The sequence below is a fragment of the Hippoglossus hippoglossus genome, chromosome 5, assembly GCF_009819705.1.
Source record: "Hippoglossus hippoglossus isolate fHipHip1 chromosome 5, fHipHip1.pri, whole genome shotgun sequence".
Classification (NCBI taxonomy): Eukaryota; Metazoa; Chordata; class Actinopteri; order Pleuronectiformes; family Pleuronectidae; genus Hippoglossus; species Hippoglossus hippoglossus.
Window position 1 is genome coordinate 21,061,547 of NC_047155.1, and position 18,527 is coordinate 21,080,073.

The window sequence follows — 18,527 nt, forward strand, 5'->3', positions numbered from 1 at the left end:
TGTTCCCACCCGGACTAAATGACTGTATTTGTCCATGGGACACTTCAGCAGGGGAGTTTCAGCAGTGATGTTAATACACAGTCATACATCAATGTGTTGTATATACTAATAAATGAGAGGGTACAATAGGAGATTCCGTGTACACACTCTACACAATGTCACAAATACTGTAAATCTCAAATATTTATTTTTAATGTCACAACATGTATGCACTTGTACTTTAGTATTTCCACAAAATGTTCAGGGCTGGCCCCCGAATGCCCAAGCCAGGCAACGCCCATTATGTTCAAGCCATAGACTTTAGGTAAAGATGGACAACATGACAGCTCCCCGAAGTGAAGCCAAAGTGTCTCGATTGCCCCCTGTGCCTGGTTGTGGTATAGATTATAAACCCCACCTTCTCTATGTTAGTGGATGGCGCATGGACCAAACTAAAAGTCCAAGTCCACGTTAAACAGAACCCCTGCCACAGACTGTTTGACCCAATGCCATCAGGTAGAAGGTTTTGCAGCATCAGAACCAAAACCGTTCTGCAACATCTTCTTCCCCCAAGCTGTCAGACTCTCTTAAACACCCAGCTGCCATCCACCACATAGTGCCCCCCCAACACACGCACACACACCACTACCCCAACCTCGACAGACCTTGTCAATAAGGTATTTCATACTATTATTAACCACTACGTATACTATGTATCCTTTAGAAGTCTCTTTAAACCCTTATAGCTCTGTCCTGTGTCTACATTTTTGTTATGTTTTATATATCGTGTGTTTTTGTTTTATATGTTGGGTTTAACACTGCACTACTTCTTTAACGCCATTTTGTTCAGCCATATATTGTGTATGTGGATGAATGACAAAAAGTTGACTTGACTTGACAATAATTTCAGTCAGTGAGCACTACATTCTATTTCTGACATTGTTATATGACATGTGTCTTTGTCTCTTCCTGCCCTTTCACTAATCACTCTAGTTGAATGTTTACAGAGGATCTTGTTCTCCACTTACAAAACATTACAATTTTAAAAAGTAGTGTGATGGAAATTCATCTTGAGATTTGAAATAATGAAATTCTCAGACTGGAGTTGCCTTTGAGTCTTTATAATAGTAAGCTCTGCAGAGGTTACACAACAAGCACGGGTGCTCAAAATGGAACTGGCCGCAAGTTCACAAAAGCCAGAACTTATACAAAGAGGCGTTTCATAAAACATAATATGAAAAAAGACATGAAAGACATGAGATCATCTGTGTCAGTCCGTCCGCTGTAGCAGTTGGAAGAAAAACATCACCAAATAAGGGCATGCATCCTGTTGATCAAGGTCATAGCAGTGAGACACCACCAAGTAAGGGTTCCATCCTGTCAGGTAGACAGTATCACAGCAGTTAGACACCTGGTCAGGGGGATTTCCAATACCTTAGACACTGGTCAGTTGAATTTTCCACTACACTTCCCCCTTTGATCATCAATAAAAATATGATCACTAACGAAAAATAATCAAGAAACATCATAATCAACATCATAATCATAGAAGAATATCGACGAGTCTTCAACCCTGGCACTTTGCGCACAGACAGGGTCACATCGACCATGGAGAGGTTCTAGAACATACGATGCATGGTGGGGAGGTGCAATAGGTAGCCGCTGCTGTTTTTGTGGAAAGAAAAAAAAGTTCTTTTCCTGTGATTGAGCAAGCATTTGAAATGAAAAATGGAAGGAAATCAGGTCAAACAACATCATCATCTCATTAACCATTATCAAAAGTTAATATACTGTATAGATTGGCAAAAGTAACTCATATTAAAATGTAATAAAACGTTAAATGTCAACATACAGTATATTTAAGGTTGAAAATATGCAGTAAAAACTTTTTAAATTCTTGCTAGGAAGTAAAAATGTATTAAGGATGTACAAACTTCATAAAGTAACTCACATCAACCTTAAAAATTCACAGAGCTTCAAATTAAAGCATCATAAAATATGAAGTTGAAAGGATAATTACAGTAGCTGTTTTTGTCTTGTGAAATCATTAAGAAACACATAAGCAAGCTGGGGGGAGAAAATAACATAAAAAAACCTAAAATTGAGTATCGTCATCAGAACCATCTGTGCTGTCAGTGTCCAGGTAGGGAGGGATGGGGAATAAGTTACAGATCAAGGGGACCTGAATCACTTCTCTTGTGTCTAGTCAAATTTGCATGTGCTGGATGGTTCTGAGAGGACACCGTAGGAAAAGACAGTTCGTTAGATCATCAGAGACTTTCACAGGAGTGCATCTAGACAGAATAATGTGCAAAACAATAATAGAGGAGATCATGAGTAACACGTATAGCGAGCCTCTCAGGCCACACAACCCTGGATGTCGAAATGGATGCCATGGCCTGTCCATGGTCTCAGTTGTCAGGCAGATTTCTTCTGTGTTGTGGCAGAACGCTCGTGTGGTTAATCATACAACACTCTTGGTGCTTCTCAACCTGTGGAAGTATCAGTGTGTGTGCTTTGAGTTGAAGGCGTCAGCTGGTCAGATGGAGCTGGTACTCATTTGCAGTGGCTGGCGTGGATCCAGGTGGCTCTTTCAGCAACTTTCACTGCTGTGTGGGTTGTGAGCAGTACCTGGTAGGGCCCTTGCCACCTGTTTCCTGATGTCTGAAAGAGAAGAAGTCAGAGCAATAGGACACCATATCATGATCACACAAGTCTGTGGATGGAAGCGGAGAAGACGGAGGATCCACACCAATGTGGGGAGGAGTTGCAAAAAGAATCTCATAAAGTGAAAGATTAGATCTGGTTCGTTTTCTCATCCTCATGTACATCAGCACCAGAGGCAGGACTGTTGTCCATGCGAGACCTGTGTCTTCACAGCATTTTGCAAGTTTAGTTTTGAGTGTGCCGTTCTCTCGTTCCACAGCTCCACCACTGGCTGGATGATATGCATAGTGTGTTCGCACATCCATAGTTAGATGAGAACCGAGTTGTTTGACAGCTTCGTTTACGAAGTGTCTGCCATTGTCACTGGAAATTCTGCTAGGAATTCCCCATTGTGGAATAATGTCTCTTAACAATGCAAAATGGCAGACAGAAGATCTGTGATGAGACCGTGGTGTGCTATCTTTTTACCAGACGATGTGAGGAAGTTTCTGTGTTGCCAAAGGGCGCCAAAATCATGAGTTACACCGAACGCATATCTGGAGTCAGTGTAGACTGTGAGTGTTTTACCAGTAGCCAATTTGCATGCTTCCGTGAGTGCGATGAGCTCTGCTGCCTGTGCTGAGAGGTGATGAGGAAGAGAACTCGAGAGGAGCACTTCGTTATCTGAACAAACAGAAAAACCAACACAGTTAGTACCAGAGACAGGGTCACGTGAGGCGGACCCATCGACATACAGAATCAAGTCAGAGTTAGAAAGAGGTTTGTCAGAGAGGTCAGGTCGTGGGGAACACTGGACTTGAAGTTCAGCCACACAGTTGTGTTCTTCCCCGTCATCCGGAAGCGGAAGAAGCGTGGCTGGGTTCAAAGTTGAACAGCGTTTCACTGTGATGTTGGGCATGTCAAGAAGAACAGTGTGATACCGCAACCAGCGAGCAGCAGAAAGATGTGAGGTCTTCTGTTCTGTAAGAATGAGAGACACAGCATGAGGAACAAGGAGTGTCAAGTCAGAGTAACCTACTATGTCTCGTGAGGCAAGGACGGCTTTTTTTCACAGGCGGCCACTGCACGCAAACAACGTGGAAGGCCAGCTGCCACCGGATCAAGTTCGGCGGAGAAGTAGGCGACAGGGCGATATTTGTCACCATGAGACTGAAGGAAGACGGAAGTCATGCAGCGGTCTCTCTCATCCACAGCCTGAACAAAAGGTTTGTCAGGGTTAGGGAGAGCAAGAGTGGGAGTTTGCTGCAGCGTCTTCTTCAGTGTGACAAATGCCTCGTCTGCCTCGTGAGTCCAAACGACACGTTCGTGAGGAGTGAGTGATTTGCCATGGTACAGAGCACCTAAAGGGGCTTCAAGAAGAGCAAAGTCAGGAATGAACGTTCTACAGAAAGAGCATGTGACGATGAATGACATGAGTTGTTTCTTCGTCAAGGGTTTAGGCATGTTAACAATAGCTTCTACTCTCTTATCAGACAGGGATTTGCCATCTTTGGTGACGACATGACCCAGAAATGTGACAGTTTGTTGAACAAACTAGTTTGCTGAGGCTGACATTATGGCCCTCACGAGCCAGATGTCTCAGCAAAGCGATCGTATCTGTTTCACATTGCTCCTGTGTGGGACTGGCAACTAGTAGATCATCAACATACTGCAAGAGAACTGAACCCAGAATGAGGATGAGGGATTCAAGACTGTTCCTGAGAGCCTGATTGTATAATGATGGAGATTCACAGTAGCCTTGACATAGGCGTGTGAACATGTAGGCCTTGTTTTCAAAATGAAAAGCTAACCAGTACTGGCTGTCCCTGTGGACAGGAACACAAAAAAAAAAAAAGCATTGGATAAGTCTACAACCGAAAACCACACTGCATTAGACGGAATTTGGGAAAGCAGCGTGTATGGGTCGGGAACAATATGCGATCAAGCAATTACAGCATCATTCACAGCCTTCAGATCCTGCACAAACCGCCACTCAGTAGGTTGACCTTTGTCTCTGATCTTCTTAACTGGGAACAGTGGAGTGCGGACCGCTGAATCAGGGCAGGGGACAATTACACCAGCCTGCAAAAAGGATTCAAAAACAGGACGTATCCCCTCCACTGCATTCTGTCTGAGTGGATATTGTTGTTTACATGGCCTATAATCAGATTTTGGAGTGATTTTGACTGGATCACAGTTTCTGATGAGGCCCACATCCTATTTGTCCTTTGCCCACAGTGTTTAAGGCAGATCTGAAAGTAAAGGAGAAACATCAGAGGGGCTGGACAACATTGCATAAGAATGAAGGTGATTTTCAGTCACAACAAATGAGCGTGTGGCTGGAGAACAGAAGGTTGGAGACATTTTTAGATCAAATGCACTCAGACTGGGTGAATACATTACGTCAGGCGTGGTTGTGGGTTGCCAATCAACGGCAGCCTGGCATGATCTGACAAATGGGCCTAAGTCTTGCCACTGGTCATCATGGGACTTGGAGAGCGAGATGTGAGGGCTGGAATTCGAGACGCGAAACAGTGCCATCTGATGGTCAGTGAGTGAGACGGAAGCTGCACTTCTGGAACCAGACCAAAAAATATTGGACACTTTTCAGAGAATCATCAGGAAAAGGCAAAAACAGAGATTCATAAACGTGATCTGCTGTGTCTGTCACATGTGAAGTGCAATGCAGTGAATCAGTGTGCATAAAATCAGAAAAAAGGGGTGACGAGAGAGTGTGACGTGGAGAGAAGATCAGTGGAGGCATTTTTAGGAAGTTGCCACTGATATACAAACAGCTGCTCATGTGTGGTCTGTGACATTGTGAAGAAGAATTGTGCGTAACCGTCACTCCATCAGGGGAGGATACTAAATTGAAGCCTAACACAATCATCAAATCTCTTTCTAATAGATTAATTGGGCAACAGGGAGACAACAGAAAATCATGTTCAAACCTTATGGGATGTTTGTCAAACTGAGCGGCGCATTTTAGAGGTTTTGTGAAATTTTCTTTTACCTTGGCACCGCTGGCACCTTGAGAGAATATAAAGCGACCACTCATCTCAGGAGATGTGGGCAAATCTGACATCCTAACCACAGAATAACCTGCACCAGAGTCGACCATGAAATTAAGTTTGTGACCGGTAACACACAGTTCGAGTTGAGGCATTTTCTTAAAAGCATCACTATTGTACTTAACATAAGAACCACAAAGTTGTGTTTGCTCTGGTGTGTGTGTGTGTGCGGTTAGTTTAGCAAGCGATTTCTTCATTGCTGGAGCTTTTGTGTGTATGTGCGGTTAGAATTGCAAGCGATTTCTTCATTGCTTTGGCATGTATGTATCTGTGTTTCACTTCCCTTTCTCTGATCCTCGGCGGGTGTATTGGTCGTCTCCCCCCCGTCTGCCTCTCCTCACTTTCTGTAGTTCAGTCGGCAGTGAAAGTTCTTGTCTCCCCGTCCTCTCGCCGTTGGGGGCAGTTCTTTGCCCAGTGTCCTTTTTGTCTGCAGATTAAACACTCATCTCTGGCAAGTGGGGGTCGTCGAGAGAAACCTCTCCCACGGCCACGTCCGCGACCGCGCCCCTCTCTTCCTGGTTCAGTGAAGTTGGCTCTGCTATCAGTGTTATCTTGTCTGTGTGGCCTTGACAGGGCAGACACAGCCTGCATCATGGTTAGCTGTGCTTTCTGGAGTTGTTGATCCTTTTTCTGCTGACTTTGTCTTTGGTTTCTTTGTGTTGACGTTCAGCATTTTCAGCATGACGTCTGACCTCTGTCAAGCGAGCATCCTCAAGCCCGATGCAGGTGTGGCCTACGTCTGCCCGTAGTGGGGGGAGCAGACCATTCAAGAAGGCCTGTTTCAGATGTGTTTCATAAGCCCCTGGCTCGTTGCCAAGGGTGTCAGGTATGGGGATGCCTCTGTGTTGATTAAACAGGACGGTCAGACGTGTGAGGAAATCTCCTACGGTTTCGCCTGGTTGTTGTTTGCACCCCGTTATTTTGGACATGTCAATTTTATTGGGGAAGGCGGTCCTCAGGGCGTTGAGGAGTGTGTTGAGAGCGTTGACGTATGCTGCATTAACCGCATCATCCCAGTCTGGTGAAGTCAGACGGAGGTCTCCCCCACAGTGCGGACATATCTTTGCAAAGTCAGTGGGGCCTAAAGATGAGGAAGAGGTGGCGTCATCATTCAGTCCTTCCGCTGCCCCGTCTCCATAGACTGGGAGAGTGGTGGGTGGAGTCTGAGATGGGCCTGATCGTTGATTGGTGGAGTCTGGTCTCTGCACATCATCATGGAGGAGGGTTTTGTCGTAGGTGAGGAGGAAGGCAGGCGTTGAGGGGAGGACTGCCACACCCTGTAATGGAGAATACAGAGATCTATATGATTTCTTTTCAACTTTCTCAGTTTCCTTCTTATCAACCTTAGCCATCTGTTTAAATGTTTGTTTTCTGTCCCTACACTCTGCCTCTTTTTCCCACATTTCAAGACACTTTCTTATTATCTTCTTATTATCGCAATGTGTCTTTCCACATTGCGACCTTGATTTATTTTTTTATTTTTTTATTTTTTTATTTTTTTATTTTTTTATTTATTTTTTTATTTTTTCTTGTTTCTCTCTTAAAAGTTTTATTTTTTTCGACAATAAATGACCTGTTATGAGGAAAAGCAAAGTCTCTGGACCATATTGGAAGAAAAATGTCACACTTTCCCGTCCTCACTCTTGCAACCATAAAGCCCACCATTTGGACTTTCTGTATGAAATCGTACTCATCCACAATTTCTACATCCTTATCAATTAAGTGTATGAAATCGTACTCATCCACAATTTCCCTTGAACACTCAATTTAAGACGTGGACGTCTCCACGAATCCTTGTTTCTTTCTCTGGCAAAACAGGAAAAATGCCTTCACGAATCCTTGTTTCTTTCTCTGGCAAAACAGGAAAAATGCCTTCACGAATCCTTGTTTCTTTCTCCGGCAAAACAGGAAAAATGCCATCAACAAGGATGATTGCCACAAGGACGAGTCAGATTAACATCATTAATCCACAATAATCCAGAGAGAATGACTAATACACCCGTTCCAAATAAAACCCTTTAAATGTATTATTTCTTATGTTTGATTTTGTATTTGAGAAATCATCTAAACAGTCATGAAAATCAGAATTTCAACATCTCACCAGATATAAGATGACCAAAGAGAGGTCTTTGGATCCCTGTGAAGAAGGTCCGGAACCCAAGTTATTTCGGCCCTCTCTTCTCTTAACTGTTGGAGGTAGAGGCAGAAGATTTTCTCTCCTGGGTGATCAGCCACCGAAGACTTCTCGGGTCAAGACGATCTTTCAAGGGATCCTGTTCGTGACGCCAAGTTTGTGATGGAAATTCATCTTGAGATTTGAAATAATGAAATTCTCAGACTGGAGTTGCCTTTGAGTCTTTATAATAGTAAGCTCTGCAGAGGTTACACAACAAGCACGGGTGCTCAAAATGGAACTGGCCGCAAGTTCACAAAAGCCAGAACTTATACAAAGAGGCGTTTCATAAAACATAATATGAAAAAAGACATGAAAGACATGAGATCATCTGTGTCTGTCCGTCCGCTGTAGCAGTTGGAAGAAAAACATCACCAAATAAGGGCATGCACCCTGTTGATCAAGGTCATAGCAGTGAGACACCACCAAGTAAGGGTTCCATCCTGTCAGGTAGACAGTATCACAGCAGTTAGACACCTGGTCAGGGGGATTTCCAATACCTTAGACACTGGTCAGTTGAATTTTCCACTACAGTAGGATCCACCTACATGTGCATGAGCCATTCATAATGCTGGTTGCAGCATGAATACATTCATTAGTTAATGCTTTATTAATGTTGTCTTGCTGGTAGTATTTTTGTGTTTGCCAACTGGATTTTTTGTTAATTTCTTTAAAATAACAATGACAGTACAGTTGGTCGTTATTTTACATGATATCATGTACAGATGGGCATGATGCAGGCTTGGCCTCAAGCTTTGGGCATCTGTCACATGAAAAGTGAAAGTAGCTCCAACACAAAGGAAGAGAAATGAAAGTCAGGGAAATGAGAACTAAGTAAGGTTTCATTTTCTCTCCTTGTCAAATTTGACTCGGTAATATAATATAAACATTATGACATATTCTTTAAAGTAACAGTTTAGTTCCTTTGATGATCCAAAATATTGTTCCTAATAGACAAGTAGTGCACAAGTGTAAACCTTGTGGTAATGAGTTGAATGACGTTGACTAAAATGTTAAACATAATTGGGTGATAATATATACAGTCAAACCTGACCAGATCAAATTTGGAAGGTGTCATTATGTGCTGACAGGAAAAAACGTCCAACAGGATAAAAACAATATTCTGACTAAACTTTGACTTTGCTTAAAATGTGCAACATAAATATAGTTGACAAAGTTACCATTTACATAATCCATCCATCTGTGATTCTTTGATCAATTATGACTTTGTATCTATCTCATAATTATGAGATACTATCATTATTATGACTTAGTATCTCATTATTATGACTTAGTATCTCATAATTATGACTTAGTATCTCATTATTATGACTTAGTATCTCATTATTATGACTTAGTATCTCATTATTATGACTTAGTTTCTCATTATTATGACTTAGTATCTCATTATTATGACTTAGTTTCTCATTATTATGAGATCCTTACTGCTACTCTGACCGCAGCAGAGCAGGGAAGCCATGGTTGAGAGACTGCGGTCAAGCAGCCGCCTCTCGTGCGCAATTAAATTTACATTTACGGTAATCGTTGTGAAGCGGTTCTGAGGTTTCGAGGAGCTGTTTTTTTCCTCGAAGTACTGACACTGTGTAGTTTTTGACGAATCCTGTGTCAAAGTTCCCTCCACAAAACAAGAATGAACTTCTTCTGCTACATTTGATGAAGGATAAAAAGCTTTTTTACCATAAGTTCTTCATGAAACTGATATTGTTGGACTACGAGTTAGACTACTGCCACAAATACTATGACGTACTCAAAATGTGTACTTTCTGAATAATCCTATGTCAAAAGTTCAAAGCCTATCCTAACAAAAGATAACACTCTTCCTGACGTTGGTGAATGCCAGGGTCTGTCTGCGGGACTGTGCTTTTCTGTGTGTTTTTGTGTGTGTGTTCGTCTCTGTCCCGCTTCACACAAACTGATAATCACATGTGTTTAGTTATTAATCGATGATGACGGATCATGACTCCATATCGTTCCGTCACTTTAACCCTGATGTCCTGACTGTGCGCGTCACGTTACGTCTCGTGTTGTGTGAAGCAGGGGAATGCAAAGTAAACGTCAGTCCTGTACGTGTCCTAGTCACTTGTGATCAGTGCTGGTGTTTGTTGTTAAAGTGTAAAGTGAGCGCAGGTCAGAGGGGAAGTGAGGAGGAAACAGACTCCGACACATACAGGACGACCGGACCTTTAATGAGCGGCTTCCCTGCTCTGCTGCGCCCCGGGCTTCCATATTAAACAGACCAGATTTACGCAGAGTAAATATATCATGAGTGGTCATTTCCATCTATGTGAACGAACATCCTGCATCGGCTGCTGGTTTATGAAAGTTAAGGAAACGAAACCTAATTTTGATTCCGCCTCACTGCCAATATATGAAAGACTGTATGTGACGGAAGCACCACACCATCTCTCTTTCTCAGCATCGCACGACCAGCTGCTGTCTCTGATTCCTTCTTTAGTTCTGTCTCCACCGCAGACCAGGAGTCCCGACCATGAACAGTCTGAACGAACAGTATGAGGAGAAGGTGCGTCCCTGCATCGACCTCATCGACTCGCTCCGCTCTCTGGGTGTAGAGAAGGACCTGGCGCTGCCGGCCATCGCCGTCATAGGAGACCAAAGCTCGGGGAAGAGCTCAGTGCTGGAGGCGCTGTCAGGGGTGTCCCTGCCAAGAGGAAAAGGTGCCGTATATTCCCTGGAAAACTACACAATTGTTCGCTCATGTGTCACAAAATAATGCATTTGTTTGAAGGGATAACTTAACTCTGCACACTCTGCACACTTCACTTAAACATTTAAATTCACTCATTATCTGAGAAACGTGGACCTGCAGAGTTGTTGGATGTTCAGTTTCCTTCTCTAAGTGGCAGGGCGTTTCAGGACAAATAAACTTCATAAGCTTGTATTAATTCAGTTTAATGTAGTTTATTGGTTTGAGTGTAGATAAGGAAATGTTCGTTTTTTTTTAATTCAATGGTTGTTTATGGCTATGCATGTTTATTGGTGGATTTAGAATGGACATAAACCAATATTACATGAAAGGGCACGTTATTATTGTACCTGTACAATTGTACACCTAGACATATAAGCCTCGAGGCGTCGACATAATCGAGGTGCTGGATTACGTAAATACGTCGACTTGCGTTAGAATTTACTTCACTGAACAAGAGAAAGTGGTAACAAAGAGAACAGTTAAAGCTGTTTGGTTGTTAATGTTTGTTGAGTTTGTTTATATGTGTAATATAGTTATATATTAAGAAGAAATGGGTAGTGTCAAACTTCATCTTTTTATTTATTTTTTTCAAAAATTAAGCACTTTATTTTATTTTGCGTTATTTTACTTGAAACGAGAAAATAACTTTTATTTTATTATTATATTATTATTAGAGTACCCTCCAGTTCGGTGTGAAAATTAATAATATACTGTACATTGTTGAAATACTATTGAGTTGTACTTTCTTTATTTATTACAGTCAGTTTTTGACTTCATACAGACATTGATACAACTACTAGGCTACTTTAAGATCAAAGGTACTTGAATTTAACTTTGGTTTTCATTCATTTTGTTGGACAGGTTAATGTAGATTTTATTTTGGAGAGATATGGGACTGTAAAAGGCTGATTAGCAGTTCAGACTGGGCTATTTTTCATCCGGAATAATGCCTTGCAGTTCATACTTTGTTTGTTGTCAGATTTGTTTGTATTTGGAAGATGAGAAGATGATTAAATACATTAAGTTAAATAAGTTTTTTTAATTGTATTTTTGATAAATTCATAATATATAAATCAAGTAATACAAAAGAATCTTTACTTTAGGTGCAGTACCTCTACTGGGACCCTTCTTGTTATAATCGTTTTTCCACCCTGTCCGCAAAGTGTTCATTGTCACTTTGGAAAAAATATAAATAAAAACAAGGAATAGGATAATACACACAATATCAACTAGTGATGGCGACATGAAGCTTCATGCAGCATTGAAGCTTTCCATCCAATTGGTTCACTCATGGGCCGAAGCTTCATGGTGCTTCATTTGCTCTACTGTGCCATCAAGTGGACAATAAATGTAAAACAGGCAGAGTGATTATAATGACACCATGGCTTTGGTGTGTGAAGCTTTGAATTGAATAAATGAATGAATGATGTTTGTGACGCCAATACATCAATTATGAACGTATTAATATGGTGTCTGTCTTTATGATAAAATAGCGGGGTCGAAAGGGAAAGTGGAAACAAATTGGGCAAAGGGTTGTGATGTGAATGTGCTTGTGTTACTTGGTTTGTGACTGTGCTTATGTTACTAGGGACAACATGTAACACGTGAACTAGGGACAACATTTTATTTATTTTTATTGAAAAATAAAAATAAATCCACAGTGCTGGGTTTCAGGCGGTTTCCTTTTTTTGCAAACAAACGCACAATAAAGTCCCAAGTCCACAAAATGTGAGGGGGGGCTTTGAACATCCTCACATACGTCATCAACACAAGCCTCGATACGCGCTTCACAAAAATCTTCCTGGATTACTCGACACACGCTTCGAAGCCTCGACACGGAAGAACACATCACTAATATCAACCTTAACCCCTACGTTGAGGAAAAGACTAACAGTATTAACAAAATTTGTGTTACTGTGAATAGTAAAGTGAGTAGGATATGAACTGATCTCCAAAAGGCATATAATTGAAAATGCTTTTCAACATTTGAAGCAAGATTAGTCGATTGTTTTTTGCACAATTTTCGAGTGAAAAGAGAGAGCACTGTGCAAAAGTTCAGACAGCCCAAGAGATTGGAACTGTTTTGTCAGTTTGTAATGGGATGTGATTAAGAAAGAGCAGTTAACGATAACAATGGAGGTCAAGTTGAGGTCATAAATACACTTTCCTAAATACATATTCTTTATAAATGTCTGTAAACACTGTAGAAAGCACCTGCATAACTAAGATAATTTAAAATAGATACTTTTTACTCTATGGATTATTACAGATTGCACTTAAAGTGGCCCTGGAGTGTCTTAGTGTTGTTGTCTTACTGTTAGTGTCTTTTGTGGATGCCTGGACCGTCACTGAAGAGTTGCTCTGCCTCATCAGGGGTCACATACAACTCATATTCTTTTAAGTGTAACCAAACATCCAGATATTGATCTCATTAAAAAGAGGTTGTACTGTACGGAGATTTCAGATAAACCATAAGGAGTTACCCACACACATTAAGGCACTGTTTAACAAAGCCAGTACAGATTACAGTCTAGCAATTTTAATCTGTTCCCAAAACATGAGCCTTACTCCTAAACTATAAATAATAATATAGAATATTCTGTTCTTTGTTTAACTACACTATATTTATTTTTACTATACTATATTCATTAGGTGTCGTACGACCATTTACATGTTTGTGCATGCGTACATCAAGAACGAGGGCTGGGCAGGGGCTCTCTGGTTCTGCAGGTCAATGATATTGCATTATCCACTCACCAATATGCCAATGGAGAGGTGGGTGAAGTGTCCACAAAATACTTAAAGAGTTTCAGGGGTAAACAGCGTTGCAGCCAAATCCAATACAATTGAAGTAAAGGGGGACCACTTCTGCAGTTCCCGAGAGTGAGCTGCAGTTACTGCAGCAGTAACTAGCGGGAGGATATCAGAGGCTAAAAACATGGTGCCTCTGTTTCGAGTCGAATTTGAATGTCAGGGCTCATTTTCTGGTGAACTATCCCTTTAAGGGAAACTTTTATTTTATTATATTTACTATGGTAATTTAAATTTTGACCAGATTATCGTGCTAAATGAAAAGTAATTTGTGTCTATGTCATCTGAGATGGCATCCTACTTTCACCAAGCCCAATTTATCCATTACCCCTCTCTCGTTATTCACTCATTAATAACTCAGGCATAGTGACAAGATGTCCTCTTGAACTGAAGATGAAGAGAAAGAGATCAGGAGACGATTGGTACGGAAAGATAAGCTACAGGGACTACGAGGAAGAGATACCTGACCCTGCAGATGTGGAGAAAATGATTCGAGAAGGTACAGTACACCACATTTTTTTATGTTACTAATAACAGCAAAGAATTGAAGGAGCTATTGCATTTTCTAAGGTCTCATCTTTCATCGGCTTGTCCAGCCCTTCGGTTATTGTCATATATCACATCCCTTCTCTCCAGCTCAGGATAAAATGGCTGGGGCCGGTGTGGGGATCAGTGATGACCTGATCAGCCTGGAGATCGCCTCTCCTGATGTTCCAGACCTGACGCTCATTGACCTGCCTGGAATCACCAGGGTGGCTGTATTGGGACAACCAGAGAACATTGAACACCAGGTATTCTGGGTCCACAAAAACTCTGTCAACACGTCTCACAGGGACAAACTCTTGTTGAGTCCTGAGTGTTGTCTCTGAATTATCCAGCTGAACCAGGCTAAAACCTTTGGCCCGATACTACATCTCAGAAATTACTTCTCATAGACTTTAAGGCTACATCCATTCTACGTAAATGGTATTTTGAAACTAAAACGATCTCTGTACTAGGGCTGCACAATATATCGAAAATCTATTGTCATTGCAATATTAACGTGCGCAATAGACGTATCGCAAAAGATGGCAAAACTGCAATAAATGATGTTTCATGCGCCATGCATTCACGCTCTGCATGTCAATATATTTGGCCAATCAGATGGAGCCTTGCGGCCCTAGATGATAAATTAAAGACATTCAGATCATTGATGGGTTTTTCCGTCAGTGAATCATTGTCTCAAGAAGAGAATAGAGAGAATTCAGAGATTTGCCTCGCTCCGCCTCCTCCGACTAAATTCTAATGTGGAAACTTCTAGTAATCGCATTTGACCCGGGTCAGATTCATTGCTATGAGCGGTTGATTATATAAAAGAATTGCGAAGCTTATTTATGATACCAGAACCTGAGGGAAAAGTATGTGTGTCTCTCTCTCTCTCTCTCTCTCTCTCTCTCTCTCTCTCTCTCTCTCGCTCTCAGCTGATGTCTCTGACTTGCTACAGTTTCAAAGTTAATTTGTTTGTCGCCACAATATCAACACTGATCATCACATAATGATCGATATTTTATAAATGAGTTAAATTAATAACCCCCCTCTCTCTCTTCCTCGCTCTCACACACGGCCGGACACATATTTAAACTCAATCTGGGTAAAAACAACAGACTTTGTAAACTTCGTAAATGTATGTGGAGCTGAAGTTACTCCGATAACTGTGTGGACGCCAGGCTTGTTCCTAGCAGAGTTGATTGGTTTTCAAACTAAAACATGGTAGTGTGGATGTAGTTCTGTAATATTCATTCATTATGTGATAAAAACATTCTCAAGCACAACAACGTTGTTCGTTGAAAAACAACATGAATCAATACTTTCAGATAAAGAACCTGATCCGCACGTTCATCACAAGACAAGAAACCATCAGCCTGGTGGTTGTCCCATGTATCGTGGACATTGCAACCACAGAGGCCTTGAAGATGGCACAGGAGGTGGATCCCAATGGAGAGAGAACTTTGGGTAAATACATTGGAGTTTTACAAAACGTTGGTCCAGCTCTAGGGGAAGTTACTCAGCTCTCGGTTATTTCACTCTGTCTCTTTCAGGTATTTTGACCAAGCCTGATCAGGTTGACAAAGGAGCAGAGGAGTCTGTGATTGACATTGTTCATAATGAGGTCATCCCCCTGACGAAGGGCTACATGATCGTCAGGTGCAGGGGTCAGCAGGAGATCACAGAGAAAGTGTCTCTGACTGAAGCATTAGAAAGAGAGAAAACCTTCTTTACAGAACATGCACATTTCTAGTAAGTTCGTTTTTGGGGTAATGCTACAAAATATGTATATGGTAAAGTGTTGACAGGTTCTGTACTATGTACTCAGTCGCTGTTAATTTCTGCTGTAGCACCCTGTACAATGAAGGCCTTGCCACAGTTCCTAAACTGGCTGAGAAACTCACAATTGAGCTGGTGCATCACATTGAGGTGAATTTGTATTATTGTTTTGTTACAATTATAGTATAAATTATGATTTGTCAAATTTGGTAACAATCATTTGACCCCTGCTGTGTTATTTTCAGAAATCTCTCCCTCGACTGGAAGAACAGGTCGAGGAGAAACTGGCACAAACACAGGCAGAGATGGATAGATATGGCAGTGGACCCCCATCTGACCCAGCTGAGAGACTCGCATTCCTGATTGATGTGAGAGCTTCCTCATGCTCCGTAATATTTACCAGGCAACACATATACTCACAGCCACTATTTCTGCACAACTTGTTAACAGCTGTTTCTGCTGTCACACGTGGAGTCTAGAAAGTAACAGCGTTCACTCAGGATGCCATCAGTCTGGCTGCAGGAGAGGAACTCAGATGTGGAGACCATCTCAATGTCTTTTCTATGCTCAGAAGAGAGTTTAGGAAGTGGAGCAATTGCCTGGACAAAACGGGACACAACTGTGAGTGTTTTATTTCTGTTTGGTGTATAGCTGTCCATCAGCAGGATTCAGAAATAAATATCTGTTAATGTGTCATAGTTAACATTAAGATCGAGAAAAAGGTGGAGGACTATGAAGAGAGGTACCGTGGAAGAGAACTACCGGGCTTCATCAACTACAAGACGTTTGAGGTCATGGTCAGTGAGCAGATGAAACAGCTGGAAGAACCAGCTGTCAAGAAACTCAAGGATATTGGAGGTAAATGATTGAATATAAGACAAATGCATTGTGTTTTTCTGCATTCTGTTTGCCTCAGTGGAAATCAGGCTGCTGCATTTCCATTTCCTCCAGATGCTGTTAGGAGGGTGTTCTTGCAGCTGGCCAGCAGTAGCTTCACTGGATTTCCGAACCTCATAAAAACAGCCAAGGTCTTCTATAAGTTTGATATTGACATTCTTATAATTTGATCTTCATTGTCAGTAACATGTTGCATGTCAAAATCTAATTTTCCAGGCAAAGATTGAAACCATAAAGCAAGAAAAAGAACCCATTGCAGAGTCCATGCTGAGAACCCAGTTCAAGATGGAGACGATGGTTTACTCCCAGGACAGAACCTACAGCAACAGTTTGAGTGAGAGGAAAGAGGAGAGCGAGGAGGAAGAAAAACGTATGAAAAAGAGTACTAAGTGCTACATGGATAATCATGCAACACTTCAGGAGTTGATCTTACACCTTAGATCATATTACAGAGTAAGTTTTCATTGAGGGTTAATGTTCATGAACAAATACGATGAGTCAGGTTTAGATAGAGGTCTGTTTTTTCCCAGCAACTGTTTTTGTCTGTCGAACTTTTCTCATATATGTCTATTATATTTCAGATTGCCAGTCAGCGTCTCGCTGACCAGATACCGCTGGTTATCCGCTACCAGATGTTGCAGCAGTCTGCCGTCCAGCTGCAGAGGGAGATGCTGCAGATGATTCAGGATAAGGAGAATTTCGAGTTCTTGCTGAAGGAGGACCGGGACATTGGTTCCAAGAGAGCTGCTTTGCAGAGTCGCCACAAACGCCTCATGAAGGCCCGAGCGTACCTGGTGAAATTTTAATGGAGGTTAATTCCTGCATTACTCTACTTTGCAACAGTCATTTGAGAAATACAGCAAATTAGTCTTCGAAGAAGTGTAGAAGGGACAGGTTGGGTTTAATGTCCTATAATGTGCACTATATTGTTACTCAAGGAAAGGTCATGAAATTCACTGAAAAAGATGCCTTTCATATATTAAACAGGATTTGAATGTTGCTTAATTTACTTAAATTCTTGAAACATATCCAAAAGCAACACATTCATATTTGTTTAAAGAAAGGATTTCACAACTTGCTTTTACAGGTAATAGTACTCAGACAATCTGTTGTCTTGAAATAAATATTGGTAGTTATGTATTGTCAAAAAAGATTATTTTGTTATTGTGTATACAGCTTATTTTTACATCCAAAAGTAGAAATATTATCTTTTTTCAGACTTATGTTTCAGTTTTCAATGTAAGTTCAGTATTCATTTTTTTCTGAGAGAAACATCGGTCTCTTTAGCTATGACTTATTACTAAATTACCCAAACCTGAGGAGAGGTGCGGATGCAAGTGATAACTCTGTTTATCACTACGAGCGACACATTCCAGTCTTTTAATACATTGTTACTAGCATCAAAATGCTACTTAGAGCTGCTTTAAAGAAAACTCTGATCAATTCATGCTTAACTGATTTGTTTTATGTCACAGTAGAAATCTGTCTGTTTTAACTTAACTACAATCCAGTGAACCAATCTTTTACTTTGTGTTACTGTAAAATAAATGCCTGTTACTGTCTTCTTGATCGATGTGGTTAACTTTGGACATGAAACTTACTCACGACTATACTCAATTAAAAAACACGTACTTTGACTACTCCTGGTGGTTTCACACAGGAACTTGTAAAAACAAAATCCCATCTGGAGGAGATGACATTAATAGAAAGCTGATTCAATAATAACATCCTACTCGGTAACTATTAACCAATACTGGATTTTACCAATTACCTTTTTTCAATCACTTATATTTGTTATTTATATCAGTCTAATGTGCTGTATGTCTTGCATACATGAAATCCTTGTTGGCCTGGAAATCTTGGGTAATCATTCTCAACAAAGGGAGAGACAATTTCAGTTCTATGTGCCGACATCTAA

At 41.1% G+C, this 18,527-nt stretch overlaps 1 protein-coding gene across 2 annotated transcripts; it reads left to right on the plus strand.

Moving 5' to 3' along the window:
• The first annotated feature begins 10,242 nt into the window (after positions 1 to 10,242).
• Positions 10,243 to 17,870, plus strand: LOC117762231 (interferon-induced GTP-binding protein Mx-like). 2 transcript variants are annotated; one of them, XR_004613973.1, is made up of 13 exons: positions 10,243 to 10,565; positions 13,770 to 13,907; positions 14,045 to 14,199; positions 15,262 to 15,400; positions 15,487 to 15,685; positions 15,784 to 15,862; positions 15,958 to 16,080; positions 16,192 to 16,333; positions 16,412 to 16,570; positions 16,664 to 16,740; positions 16,826 to 17,062; positions 17,191 to 17,503; positions 17,553 to 17,870. XR_004613973.1 is itself a non-coding variant. In XM_034586757.1 (12 exons), the coding sequence occupies exons 1-12, from the start codon at positions 10,379 to 10,381 to the stop codon at positions 17,413 to 17,415; spliced, it is 1,860 nt and encodes a 619-aa protein (XP_034442648.1). In that variant the 5' UTR covers positions 10,243 to 10,378; the 3' UTR covers positions 17,416 to 17,870. The 2 variants fall into 2 exon arrangements, 1 of the variants encoding a protein (XP_034442648.1); XM_034586757.1 differs by having other exon boundaries at positions 17,191 to 17,870.
• The last annotated feature ends 657 nt before the right edge of the window (positions 17,871 to 18,527 follow it).